This window comes from Dendrobates tinctorius, unplaced genomic scaffold (assembly GCF_039654945.1).
Source record: "Dendrobates tinctorius isolate UK_male_01 unplaced genomic scaffold, ASM3965494v1 ptg000143l, whole genome shotgun sequence".
NCBI lineage: Eukaryota > Metazoa > Chordata > Amphibia > Anura > Dendrobatidae > Dendrobates > Dendrobates tinctorius.
The window spans coordinates 35,933,185-35,945,500 of record NW_027361810.1 but is presented as its reverse complement, the minus strand read 5'-3'; the positions used below and the strand labels follow the sequence as shown (position 1 = coordinate 35,945,500).

At 46.3% G+C, this 12,316-nt stretch overlaps 1 protein-coding gene across 6 annotated transcripts in view; it reads left to right on the top strand.

Moving 5' to 3' along the window:
- The window catches only part of COBLL1 (cordon-bleu WH2 repeat protein like 1), a 167,286-nt gene that overhangs the window by 114,374 nt on the left and 40,596 nt on the right, over positions 1–12,316 (top strand). For all 6 annotated transcript variants that reach the window (XM_073545757.1, XM_073545758.1, XM_073545760.1 and 3 more), the window contains 4 exons: positions 151–358; positions 1,982–2,210; positions 4,738–4,776; positions 5,641–5,729. In XM_073545757.1, coding sequence (XP_073401858.1) covers positions 151–358; positions 1,982–2,210; positions 4,738–4,776; positions 5,641–5,729 — 565 coding nt within the window. The remainder of the gene's footprint in view (positions 1–150; positions 359–1,981; positions 2,211–4,737; positions 4,777–5,640; positions 5,730–12,316) is intronic.

Below are 12,316 nucleotides of genomic sequence, written 5' to 3'. Positions count from 1 at the left end.
GCAGTTTTTGATTTTTTTTTTTTTAATAGAAAATTAACAAAAGCCACCAACATAAATGACCTAAATCTTATTTTTATGACGCATTCCCTTTACGTCCGGTGTTATGCACTGCGTACATTTACATGTTTGTGTCTTCTTGCCCTTGTTCAGTAAACCCATGATGGACCTGCTCGTCTTCCTCTGCGGACAGTACCATCTAAACCCATCCGCCTACACGATAGATCTCATTTCAGCCGATAACGCGCAACTCAAGTTTAAACCCAACACACCCATCGGCATGCTGGATGTGGAGAGGGTTGTGCTCAAGTCCAAAAATCTGGATGAGAAAAATAAAAAGCCTGGTCCTATTGTGCCGGAGGTAAGTGCTCAGTCTGACTGTATCGGCGTGTTTTTGTCTTTTATCACACAGTCATGCGGGGAGCCGTAGGGTAATCAGCATGTGGTTTTCTGCTGTATGTGGCTAGTAAATTGATGAACACACAGGCTACAAATAGCTTCAGTATTTTGCATATTTCATACATAATGTACCCAAATGTGCTGTCCTTTCTTGTCACATTTGCTATACCAGAATGCCCCAGTCAAAGGGGATTAACAAATATCTACACTTACTACCTATCCTGATTAGCATCAGGCGCTGTCATGCGACTCCTTCTCCCCCATTGATTAGATATTTATCACTTTAATTCTTTGCCTGTCTTCAGAGAAGTAGTTTAAGGTCCCCACATACATTAGAATTAAGCCATCCAAACCCACCAGCAATCTATTTTGTATGGGGGTCTTCGGACACCCCTCCGACAGGGTAAAAAATACGTTTAAGTATGTTGAATTCCGAAGTCCGATCAACATAAACATAAACAGAATTACAAAGTCCGATCCCTTTGTTTACCTGGGAAGTATGCTTTCACCAGAAATATCTGGCAGCGGCTTACTCCAATCTTCCCAATGAAGGCACATGCACACTCAGCCGAGCGTGCATGTGTATCTAGCACTAAGGAAAGAGAGCTTGTTTGCCCAATGTTTATATAAGGTGTATGACTACCTGGAGGGTACAGAACAACTTTCACAGACTAAGGGCCCCGTTACACGCTTCAATGTCCCAGCGATCCCACCAACGATCCAACGTGGATAGGATCGCTGGGACATAGTTAGCTGATCGCTGGTGAACTGTCACATAGACAGACTCACCAGCGAGCAAGCTGGTATCCAAGGTAAACAACGGGTATCTAAGAGCCGCGCGGGTCTTAGATACCCGCTGTTTACCCTGGATACCAGCTCCCAGCGTCGCTAATCGTTGGTCTCTCGCTGTCACACGCAGCGATGTGTGCTGCCCAGCGGGAGACCAATGATAGAATTATGGCCCAGACCATTAGGCAACGATTAACGATCAGACAACTGATCATTGATCGTTGCTACATGTCACACACGCAACAATGTCATTTCAACATCGCTGCGACGTCACCAAACAGGTGACGTTGCAACGATATCGTTCACAATATGGTTGTGTGTAACGGGGCCTTTAACCTGGTTTGGATGTATTGCCATATGCAGTAAATATCAGTTCCATATGTCCTTTAAAGTTATACTGGACTTTTTATATAGAATATGCGACCATGAAAATAATCTACGTATTTGTCTTAATGGTTAGAAGTGTATCAGTATTTATGTGGATAGCACAAATAAAAATTTGTAAAAGCCAGTAAATGTCCAATAGTGTTAGCTTTTGCAGCTGCTGCCTGGCATTGAGTGCTACTTCCTAGTTTGTTAGTTGCTTTCCCAACTGTGTTTTCTGATCTATGATATTGCCATTGGTTGAGGATGTAAAGTTGTTTTGGGGATCGGCTCCACTGGTCGAACGTCTTCCAAATGATCATTAGTTTCTAAAGCAAATTCTCCAGCAATTTTAGATTATATGGACCTTTTAATTTCTGGAAATACAAAGGGTCAGTAATTTTTTCATTTTTTTTCTCACCCCCCTCTTCAGCAAACTATAAGAGTTGTTATTAACTACAAAAGAACTCAGAAGACAGTCATGAGAGTCAGCCCATTTCTCCCACTTGAAGATCTCATTCCTTCCATTTGTAATAAGTGTGAATTTGATCCCCGGTCTACAGTGTTACTTCAAGATTATCAATCCCAAAAGCATCTGGATATAACAAGGTCTCTTAACGAGCTTGGCCTAAAGGAGCTGTATGCACTGGATCAAAGCAAAGGTAAAGGTCCATAAATCCCCCTAAAGCAATAATGAAGTTTCTGAGGCGCAACTTAGTTTCTGGTCCCCAGTACAAATCTGTAAATGGACCCACCTACCAGGGAGTGTACATTTGAGCAAAAATATTACTAGTGTTTGGTCCAATGGCCACGTGTGCTGTCCATCGGGACCAGTCCAGAGCCGTCCTACTTGCCGTAATCCCTAGTGCCTCTTCTGATTAGAGTGCGTTGGGCCATAACGTTACTGTCACCCTCAGAAGAGGTCCATAGGATAAAAGCAGGTAGGAGGAGGTTCACAGGTCTCTGGTCTGGTGATCATGGACTACTGAAGATCGTGCGGGACAAGCGTTCTGCAAATCTTTTTGCTCAACTCTAGATTTATACCTTTTCCCATCAGCTACTATGTACCATTTATGATATTGGGCCTCTCAAACATCGGGTCCCAGGGGTGACAGCCTCTTATGAACATGTTCTAGTTAAAGCGAACCTGTCAGCAGGATTTTGCTTTGTAAACTACAAGTATTGTCAGGTTGGCAGTGTTAAACTGATTAAATTGATACCTGTAGTGAAGAAATCCCCATCTTGTGGTTAGAGTGTAATCAGGGTTAGACGTTTTCAGTTAAAGGGAATCTGTCACCTCACTTTGGCACGGTATGTAAATGAGTTGTGTCCGATCCGATGGGCGGTGATGTGGCTCCTTCCCTCCACCCATCCTTGGCCGCTGTACGCAATCTTTCTTGGAATTTCCGTAGTTGGTGTCCAGATTACGTGCGTGCGCATTGCAATATCCTATCGCGCATGCGCAGTATGCTTTGCCCAACTGCGGGCAAAGCCGAAAAGCATTAGTGCGCATGCGACGGTGAACTATGTCCCGGAAGTATTTCGCTGCTATGGAAATTCCAAGAAAGATTGCGTACAGTGGCCAAGGATGGGTGGAGGGAAGGAGCCACAACACTGCCCATCGGACCGGACACAACTCATTTACATACCGCGCCAAACTGAGGTGACAGATTCCCTTTAATGATATGCCCGTGCTCCGGGGTGGGATTGTAGGCAGGGTCTTATCTTCCTGCTCTAAGAGAAACCAAGGAACGACCTGCCCACAGGCCACAGATTTCTTCACCCCATTTATCATTTTAATCCGTTTAACACTGGCAACCTGACAATACCTGTAGTTTACTCAGCAAAATTCTGCTGACCGGTTCTCTTTAAATCCTTGCTGTCTGGGTATTGCACCCTCCATTCTCGTACCTTATTTGAAGGGAATTGATACTATGTGAGTGAACATAAAGAGAATCATTAGGACAGACTCAAAAGTGTCAGAATCTACCAGATTCATTTACAAGGGTGAGGTGAATTTCCAGTTTGGACATGGTTTTATTTGCTTTGTGTGCAATTTACAGAGCCTTATGCCTTGATTGTTTGTTTTTGTTTTTTTTCTTTGATGCTCAGTAGCTGCATCCACTGTTCTACTGGCACAAAGATGCTTCCAAAAGGGTCAGGTAGTAGAGTGATTTCTCAGAATCTCCCCATTTTAAGTGCAGAAACAACTCCTGTTATGCAATTGGCTGCCTGATCCAAGTCTGAGATTTTTTTTTTTTTCTTGGAGTTTCTCTTTCAGTAGTATAGTCTTTACTTATGTTCATTATTAGCACAGCTTCTATCCTGCAAACCTTTCCTACTTTTCTATAGCCTGTTTTCTTTGCCCTTCCAGGTATTGTTTGTACTTGCTCTTCTCTCCACTCTTTAGATCTGTGTCCAACCCCCTCCTGGCTTCTATCTCTATGATTTACAAAAGGGAGGGGAAATCGGAGATTATTCAAGAGCCAGTGCTCTGACTGATTTCTAACATTTTTGCAAAAGCATTGAGCTAGATTTCAGACTTACAGACACTGCAGTTGCAAGTTTATCCTTTTTTTCATCAGTCTTCTGCCAGCAAGCTAAGTGAGGTGTTAAAAAACAAACTGCTCTTTAATTCTCCTTCTCAGGCTTTTTTCCTTTGGCCGCAGTGGTAGTATTCTTTCCACAGTGCTTCAGTCAATCACGAAGCTCATAGTTTCTGCTGATCTAGGTGGTGTGAGCCACTGACCTCGGTGTTCGGCTGCAGGGCTGTCTTGCGATGTCAATTCTGCATCCAAACATCCCAGACCTTGGTAGAGCTGGAGATTTACCATAACGCTGGACCAGGGGAGGGTAAATAAATAACAGGCGTGAGGAAAACGAGTGATATCCAGCATTGGGTTCTTCTGTTAAAAGCCGTCATTTTATTCGTACAAAGAAAGTCACAGCTCCAACATCACCAAATATTTAAAAATGAATGCAAACGGGTTTCAGACGCTATAGGCTCTACTCATTGCATTGTATGGCTTTTTCTACAAATAAAATCACGGCCTTTAACTGAACCTGTGAGCAGAAGATTAGTGAAAAAGGATAATCCCCTTACTAAACATGATTTAGAAACTCGCTTAATGATGATTTTTAACTTTTTAATGCATTCATGAAAAATCTTTATTTTTTAATTCATTTCAGCTACATCTCCAACAGAGATAAGGCCACCACCTTTACAAGGCAAGTATTCTGGCTTATATATATAACATTTATTTATCGTTTTTTTTATGTATAATTATTATATCATTTCAGATTTTGATTGCAAATGTGCATCTAAGGGGATTGTAATGAGTTAGAAAATCATGGCTGCCTTTTACAAAAAACCCCCCAGCATCTGTGCATTTGTAAGGGGCAGTCTTGAGTGCAATGTCGCGCCCCCGGTGCACCTCCACCCTGATCAGCATTAGGCTTCTATGTTGGATTTGTTATGATTGTCACATCGGATGTCTTTTTACAAAGTCTCCATTTATATTGGGGAGGGGGAACAAGCGCCTCCACGGCCATATCACTACTAAGGCTACTTTCACATTAGCGTTTTTTAGCGCTGCGCTTCGTGCGCAATAGAAACGCATGCAAAAAACGCATCATGCGTTTGCTTTTTTTAGGTGCATGCGTTTGTAGCCATGTTAACGCTTAAAGCGTGTGCGCTTTTTTTTTTTTTTTAACGCAGGCGTGCGCATATCCATGCGCACGCCTGCGTTCCCATAGACTGTAATGTGTTATTTTGGCGCATTCCGTACGCATGCGTTTTTTTTGACGAACCAAAAATGCAACAGGTTGCGTCCGGCACGCCTAGGCGCACACTACAAAAAAATGCATGCGCACGAAAACGCTTGCAAACGCTAGACCATTCGCCACCATGTTAAACATAGTGGTAGCATGGTGCATGGACGTGCACGATGCGCTGCGCTAAAAAACGTTAATGTGAAACCAGCCTAACATATGTATAAAAAAAAAAAAAGCGTGCTGGCTTACTATACAGCGCAGTGGCGAACTCAGCTCTGCTACGTCTATAGGCTTTATACTGTCCATTCATATTTGCAGAATCTTGTCTGAACGTGGACACAAAGCAGAATGATGAAAAAGGCTTCTTCAACTTTTTCCGCAGAAGTACTAAAAAGAAACGTGAACAGGTAGGATTTCTGAAAAAACCCCCCCAAAAAAACACTGCTTTTGGGATTTGTCTTTACGTCAATCACTTAGAAAGTATAAATGACATTGTAAGTCTACTTTATGGCCAGTACGGTGCCACTTTCATCAAATAAAACAAGACTTCTGTCACTTTTGTCTGAGACCCATATTTGTTTTTTCTCTTCTGTGGATCTGTATGAGATCTTGTTTTTTCCCGTCTCCCATGACGGCACACATGAGAGAGGGGATCCGCCCAGTCAGGACTGGAACCCTACTGAAGATAAAAGGGCGGTACCTCTCCCTCGCTTCAGTTGGGTTTCCTGTCCTGACAGGGACCCGTGCTGAAGACAGCAGGTCACACTTACCTGCCCCTCTCCCGTGCCGGCATAGAAGATCAAGCTGGGCTCCTGAGCGCTGGGCGTCGGGATGGAGGAAGCGCCGTCTGCGGGTCCTCTGGGGCTCAGCGTCCGAGCGGGCGCAGGAACAGCACGGCGGGGGTCCTGGGGCTCTGCCGTGGCTGCCGCGCCACCCTCTCCCCCTCTGCCGGTGATTCCCTGCTCAGGAGCGTTGAGGGAGCGGCCGCTTCCGGGTCGCGCTCCTCTGACGTCACGCGCAGGGCACGCTGGGAAGGGGCGTGCCCGCGTGACGTCGGAGGCGGCGCCGACAATCCAAGATGGCGGCGCCCATGGTGAAGAACGCCGATCGGTGAAGAGAGATCCCGGTGGTATGGCAGGGTGGTGGAGGGGCGGTGGGATTTACCGGAGGAGGCGGAGAGTGCAGTGGATCCCCCTTACATAAGGGGGATGACCACAGAAGACGCACTCATGCCCAAGACTTCAGAATGGAAGTGGGGCAAGACGAGCAGCGACAGCAGCAGCGTCAGCAGCAAGACCTCTCGCCAGATGCCAGGCCTAGCCACCAACATACCAGGAGCAGTCGCTCAAGTGGTGGGAGCGGCAGTCATAAGCGCAATCGGCATGACTCTGAGACGTCGAGGAGAAACGTCACGAGTGCATCTGAGGAGCCTCCGAGATCGGTATCCCTGATTGACAGCGGTGGTGAGTGATCTACGTGAATGTCACCCTTATGGTAATGGGGTTCCATTTTTTCTGTTTGATCACTAGGGGGCGAGGAAGGCCAGCAGCAAAACCAAAAATAGAGAATGCGCCCTATGTAAAAACCCGCTGGCAGATCAGTGGCAGAAAGATCTCTGCGCTGACTGTATTAACAGGACTATACAGGAGGAGACCCCTGATTTGGTGACTAGTCTGAAGGAGTTAATACATCAGGAGGTGAAAGGTTCCTTAAAGGCAGCCCTTAAAAAGAAAAGAAACCGTAGAAGGAGCTCCGATTCAGAGGCCTCGCCAAAGCAGAAGGGGCGGGATAGATCTTTGTCCCCCTCCACCTCCTCTTCCTCTACGCAGTCCTCAGAATCCTCCTCGGACAGCGATATAGGCGGCCGTCCATGTTTCCCAACGGAGGACGTAGAAAAACTGGTCAAGGCCATTAGAGCCACAATGGGCCTTAAAGAAGAAAAAACTCCCAAATCATTAGAGGATGTAATGTTTGGAGGACTGGAGGAAAAGCGAAAGCGTACCTTCCCTGTAAATGATAAAATAAAAGCGCTAATTGACAGGGAATGGAAAAAGACAGAGCGGTCAGGGGGCTTACCTTCCACATCAAAGAGGAGGTACCCCTTTGACCAGAAGGACTCAGAAACCTGGGAAAAAGTCCCAAAAATTGATGGGGCTGTAGCCAGATCCTCAAAAAAGGTATCCCTGCCATTAGAAGATTCTGGCGTGTTGAAAGACCCGCTTGATAAAAAAGCAGATGGGTTTCTGAAGCACATCTGGGAAGCTTCAGCAGGGGGATTGAAGCCAGCAATAGCCGGTACCTGTACCGCTCGTGCCCTCATGGTCTGGCTGCAACAAATAGAGGACCAGATCAAGGATAGAGTTCCTAGAGACGAAATTCTAGCTAATCTAACATTGGTGCACGGAGCAGCGGCTTTCCTGGCCGATTCCTCTGCAGACTCCGCAAGATTGACAGCTAGAGCAGCAAGCCTGTCAAATGCGGCAAGACGAGCCCTGTGGCTTAAAGGGTGTCCCGGAGATTTACCCTCTAAACACAAGTTATGTTCCATTCCATGCGATGGCCAATTCCTCTTCGGGAAAAAACTAGAAGAGATTTTGGAGCATGCGGGGGATAGGAAGAAAAACTTTCCCCGATTTCCGGGAGAACCTAAGAAGCAGCCCTTTCGGAGGAGGAGATTTAACAGGGGTCGTCCCCCGGGAGATAGAAAAAGCTGGGACTTTAAAGAAAAAAGAGGATCGGGCTATATGTTTAAAGGGCCCTCCACTTCTTCCAAAAAATCTCCCCAATGACATTGGGCCGGAGGTAGGGGGAAGGCTTTCTCTCTTCCTTTCCGCCTGAGCAAATATCTCCCCCAGTACATGGGTCCTAAATATAATCAAGGACGGCTTAAAATTCATCCGTCCGCCCAGGCATACCTTCATAATAACATCCAGAAGGAAAGCCCAAGAGCAACAGCTGGCCCTGGAGACGGAAGTCTTGGGACTAGTGAAAAAACAAGTCCTACAGGAAGTCCCAGCGCAAGAAGAAGGAAGGGGGTTCTACTCCCCCCTCTTCTTAATACAAAAACCAGACGGCTCTTGGAGAACCATTGTCAACCTGAGGAGACTCAATCAGTGGATAGACAATTGCTCCTTCAAAATGGAGTCAATCAACACGGCCACAAAGATCCTGTTCCAGCATTGCCTCATGGCAGTGATAGACTTAAAAGATGGCTACTATCACATCCCAATCCATCGGGAGTATCAGAGATATTTGAGAGTAGCGCTCTATATCCAGGGGCAGGTGAAACACTACCAATACGCAGCCCTTCCGTTTGGCCTGTCTACAGCCCCCAGGGTATTCACCAAAGTGATGGCCGAAGTAATGTCTTTTCTGCGATCCAGGGACATAGTGATCGTCCCATACTTGGACGACTTTCTGGTAATAGGGAGGTCGGAATCCCACTGCACACTTCAAGTGAAGGAAGTAATAGCAACTCTAGTAGGACTAGGATGGATAGTAAACATCCCCAAGTCAAGGATAACCCCAGTAAAAGAGTAATCCTTCCTAGGGTTGATATTGGACTCCGAGCAACAACGCTGCCTCCTACCAGAGAGGAAAGTGACCAAGATAAGAGGCCTAGCTCGCACAGCAATACAAAGGCCAAATATGACACTGAGGAACGCAATGTCCCTTTTAGGCTCACTGACATCATGTATACCCGCAGTAACATGGGCGCAGTACCACTTAAGGCAACTACAGTGGGAAGTCCTGTCAGCGCAGAAACAACTAAAAGGGCATTTAGAAGGCAAACTATGTCTCTCAGTGGCTGTAAGAGATTCCCTGCTCTGGTGGACTGTAGAAAAGAATCTAACAGCTGGTGTCCCGTGGCAAAAACCAGTCGAGGACATCATTACGACAGACGCGAGTGCCACAGGGTGGGGAGCACACCTGAGATCCCATACAATACAGGGGACCTGGTCCTCACTAGAAAGCGATCAGAATTCAAATGTAAAAGAACTATGGGCAGTGGAAAAAGCCGTGAAACATTTCCTTCCCTTACTTCAGGGCCGCCACACCCGGGTCATGACGGACAATCAAGCAGTAGTAGCCTACATCAATCATCAGGGGGGAGCGAGATCTCGGGGCCTCATGCAAATATCAGATCTACTCTTCCAGCTAGCAGAACAACATCTGTTATCCATCACAGCATTGCACATAAAGGGGGCAGAAAATATACAAGCAGACTTCCTGAGTCGCAGGCATCTAAGACAAGGGGAATGGTCCCTAAACCCCCGAGTCTTCCAACAAATAGTTCAGGCCTGGGGCAGACCAGAAATAGACCTGTTCGCTACCGCACACAACCGGAAGGTCAGGAAGTTCTGCTCGCTAAATCCAAGGGAAAACCCCTTCGCAGTAGATGCCCTACAAATACCCTGGAAGTTCATCCTGGCCTATGCATTTCCCCCGATAACAATGATCCCAGTAGTAGTCAGGAAAATCGGGGAGGATCGGGCAAGAATAATTCTTATAGCTCCTTTTTGGCCGAGAAGGCCTTGGTTCTCCCTTCTGAGGCTCATGTCAGTGACAGATCCATGGATACTACCAGAGATTCCAGACCTGCTTTCCCAGGGACCAGTGGTCCACTCTCAGGTGAAGGGCTTCCATCTAGCAGCCTGGAATTTGAGGGGGCGCTACTGAGTCGCCAGGGATTCTCTCCAGGGTTAGTCTCCACCCTGTTGAAAAGTAGGAAACCAATAACATCCCAAATCTACGGTAGAACGTGGAAAAAGTTCCTAGACTTCCTGGGGGAACCTTTTAGGGGATGTAGCTCCAGTGGGACCTATCCTAGAGTTCTTACAGTCGGGGCTGCAACTGGGGTTAGCCACTAACACACTCAAAGTTCAAGTCTCAGCTTTGGGGGCCCTATATAACTGCAATTTAGCAGCCAATAGGTGGGTGTCCCGGTTCATTAAGTCCTGTGGCAGGTCAAGGCCGGTCATTATCCCAAAGATACCACCCTGGGACCTGAACCTAGTTTTGGAGGCTTTAACCAAAGATCCCTTCGAACCACTACTAGAGCTGTCACCAAAGCTACTTACACTTAAAACGGTCTTACTGGTAGCCTTAACGTCGGCCCGAAGAGTCAGCGACCTACAAGCTCTGTCTATATGTCCTCCTTATACACAGATCTTGGATGACCGAGTGGTTCTAAGACCAGACCCGGCCTATCTCCCCAAGGTAGTCCAAAAGTTTCATAGGACTCAGGAGATCTCCTTGCCGTCGTTCTGTAACAATCCCAGAAACCCGGGGGAGCAAAAGTTCCATACATTAGATGTAAGAAGAGCCATAATACAATATATGTCAATAACTAGTCAGTGGAGGAAAGATCAGTCCCTTTTTGTAGCCTTTCAGGGTAGTAAAAAGGGGCACGGGGTAGCTAAAAGTACCATTGCCAGATGGATCAGGGAGGCCATTATGTTATCCTACTCCGCAAGTGGCGCTCCGGTTCCAGAAGGCATCAAGGCTCACTCCACCAGAGCCGTGGCTACCTCCTGGGCAGAGAAGGCTGAGGTATCGATTGAGCAAATTTGTAAAGCCGCTACTTGGTCCTCACCTTCCACCTTTTTTAAACACTACCGACTTGATCTGTCTTCCTCTACTGACCTAACCTTTGGTAGAAGGGTGCTGCAAGCGGTGGTCCCTCCCTAAGGTGTCTTATTCTACAAAAGTCTCTCATGTGTGCCGTCATGGGAGACGGGAAAACACCAAGGTTACTTACCGGTAGCCGGTTTTTCCGGAGCCCATGACGGCACCTGTATGTTCCCACCCTTTTCACTCCTTTGGTGTGCACTTTAGTTTGGGTGTTTTTTTAGTTAGATATAATGTGGTGATAGTTTTACCATGTGCACTAACCCGGGGGGCCTCTCATGCTCTGTAAACCAGCTGAAGCGAGGGAGAGGTACCGCCCTTTTATCTTCAGTAGGGTTCCTGTCCTGACTGGGCGGATCCCCTCTCTCATGTGTGCCGTCATGGGCTCCGGAAAAACCGGCTACCGGGAAGTAACCTTGGTGTATTCGGCTGTAGTTTTTATGATACCTCTTTGGTGTTCAAAGGTTAGTTCAAGGATTTTTTTTTTTTTTACTTGGGGGGGTCATGAGCTAACAAGAAAAAATTCTAGATTTTTGTTTTCTTACTACATTTTGTGGGATCAATATTCTGATATATTTACTTATGTTTCTGGATATGGTAAAACAACATCTATTTTAAATTTGTTTTATCTATTTTTTATTTTAAACAATGGGAAAAAAATTAAAATTTAAAAAAAAAAAAAAATATATACACTCACTGGCCACTTTATTAGGTACACCTGTCCAACTGTGTGTTAAGACTTAATTTCTAATCAGCCAATCACATGGCGGCAACTCAGTGCATTTAGGCATGTAGACATGGTCAAGACAATCTCCTGCAGTTCAAACCGAGCATCAGTATGGGGAAGAAAGGTGATTTGAGTGCCTTTGAACGTGGCATGATTGTTGGTGCCAGAAGGGCTGGTCTGAGTATTTCAGAAACTGCTGATCTACTGGGATTTTCACGCACAACCATCTCTAGGGTTTACAGAGAATGGTCCGAAAAAGAAAAAAAATCCAGTGAGCGGCAGTTCTGTGGCCGGAAATGCCATGTTGATGCCAGAGGTCAGAGGAGAATGGGCAGACTGGTTCGAGCTGATAGAAAGGCAACAGTGACTCAAATTGCCACCCGTTACAACCAAGGTAGGCAGAAGAGCATCTCTGAACGCACAGTGCGTCGAACTTTGAGGCAGATGGGCTACAGCAGCAGAAGACCACACTGGGTACCACTCCTCTCAGCTAAGAACAGGAAACTGAGGCTACAATTTGCACAAGCTCATCGAAATTGGACAGTAGAAGATTGGAAAAACGTTGCCTGGTCTGATGAGTCTCGATTTCTGCTGCGACATTCGGATGGTAGGGTCAGAATTTGGCGTAAACAACAT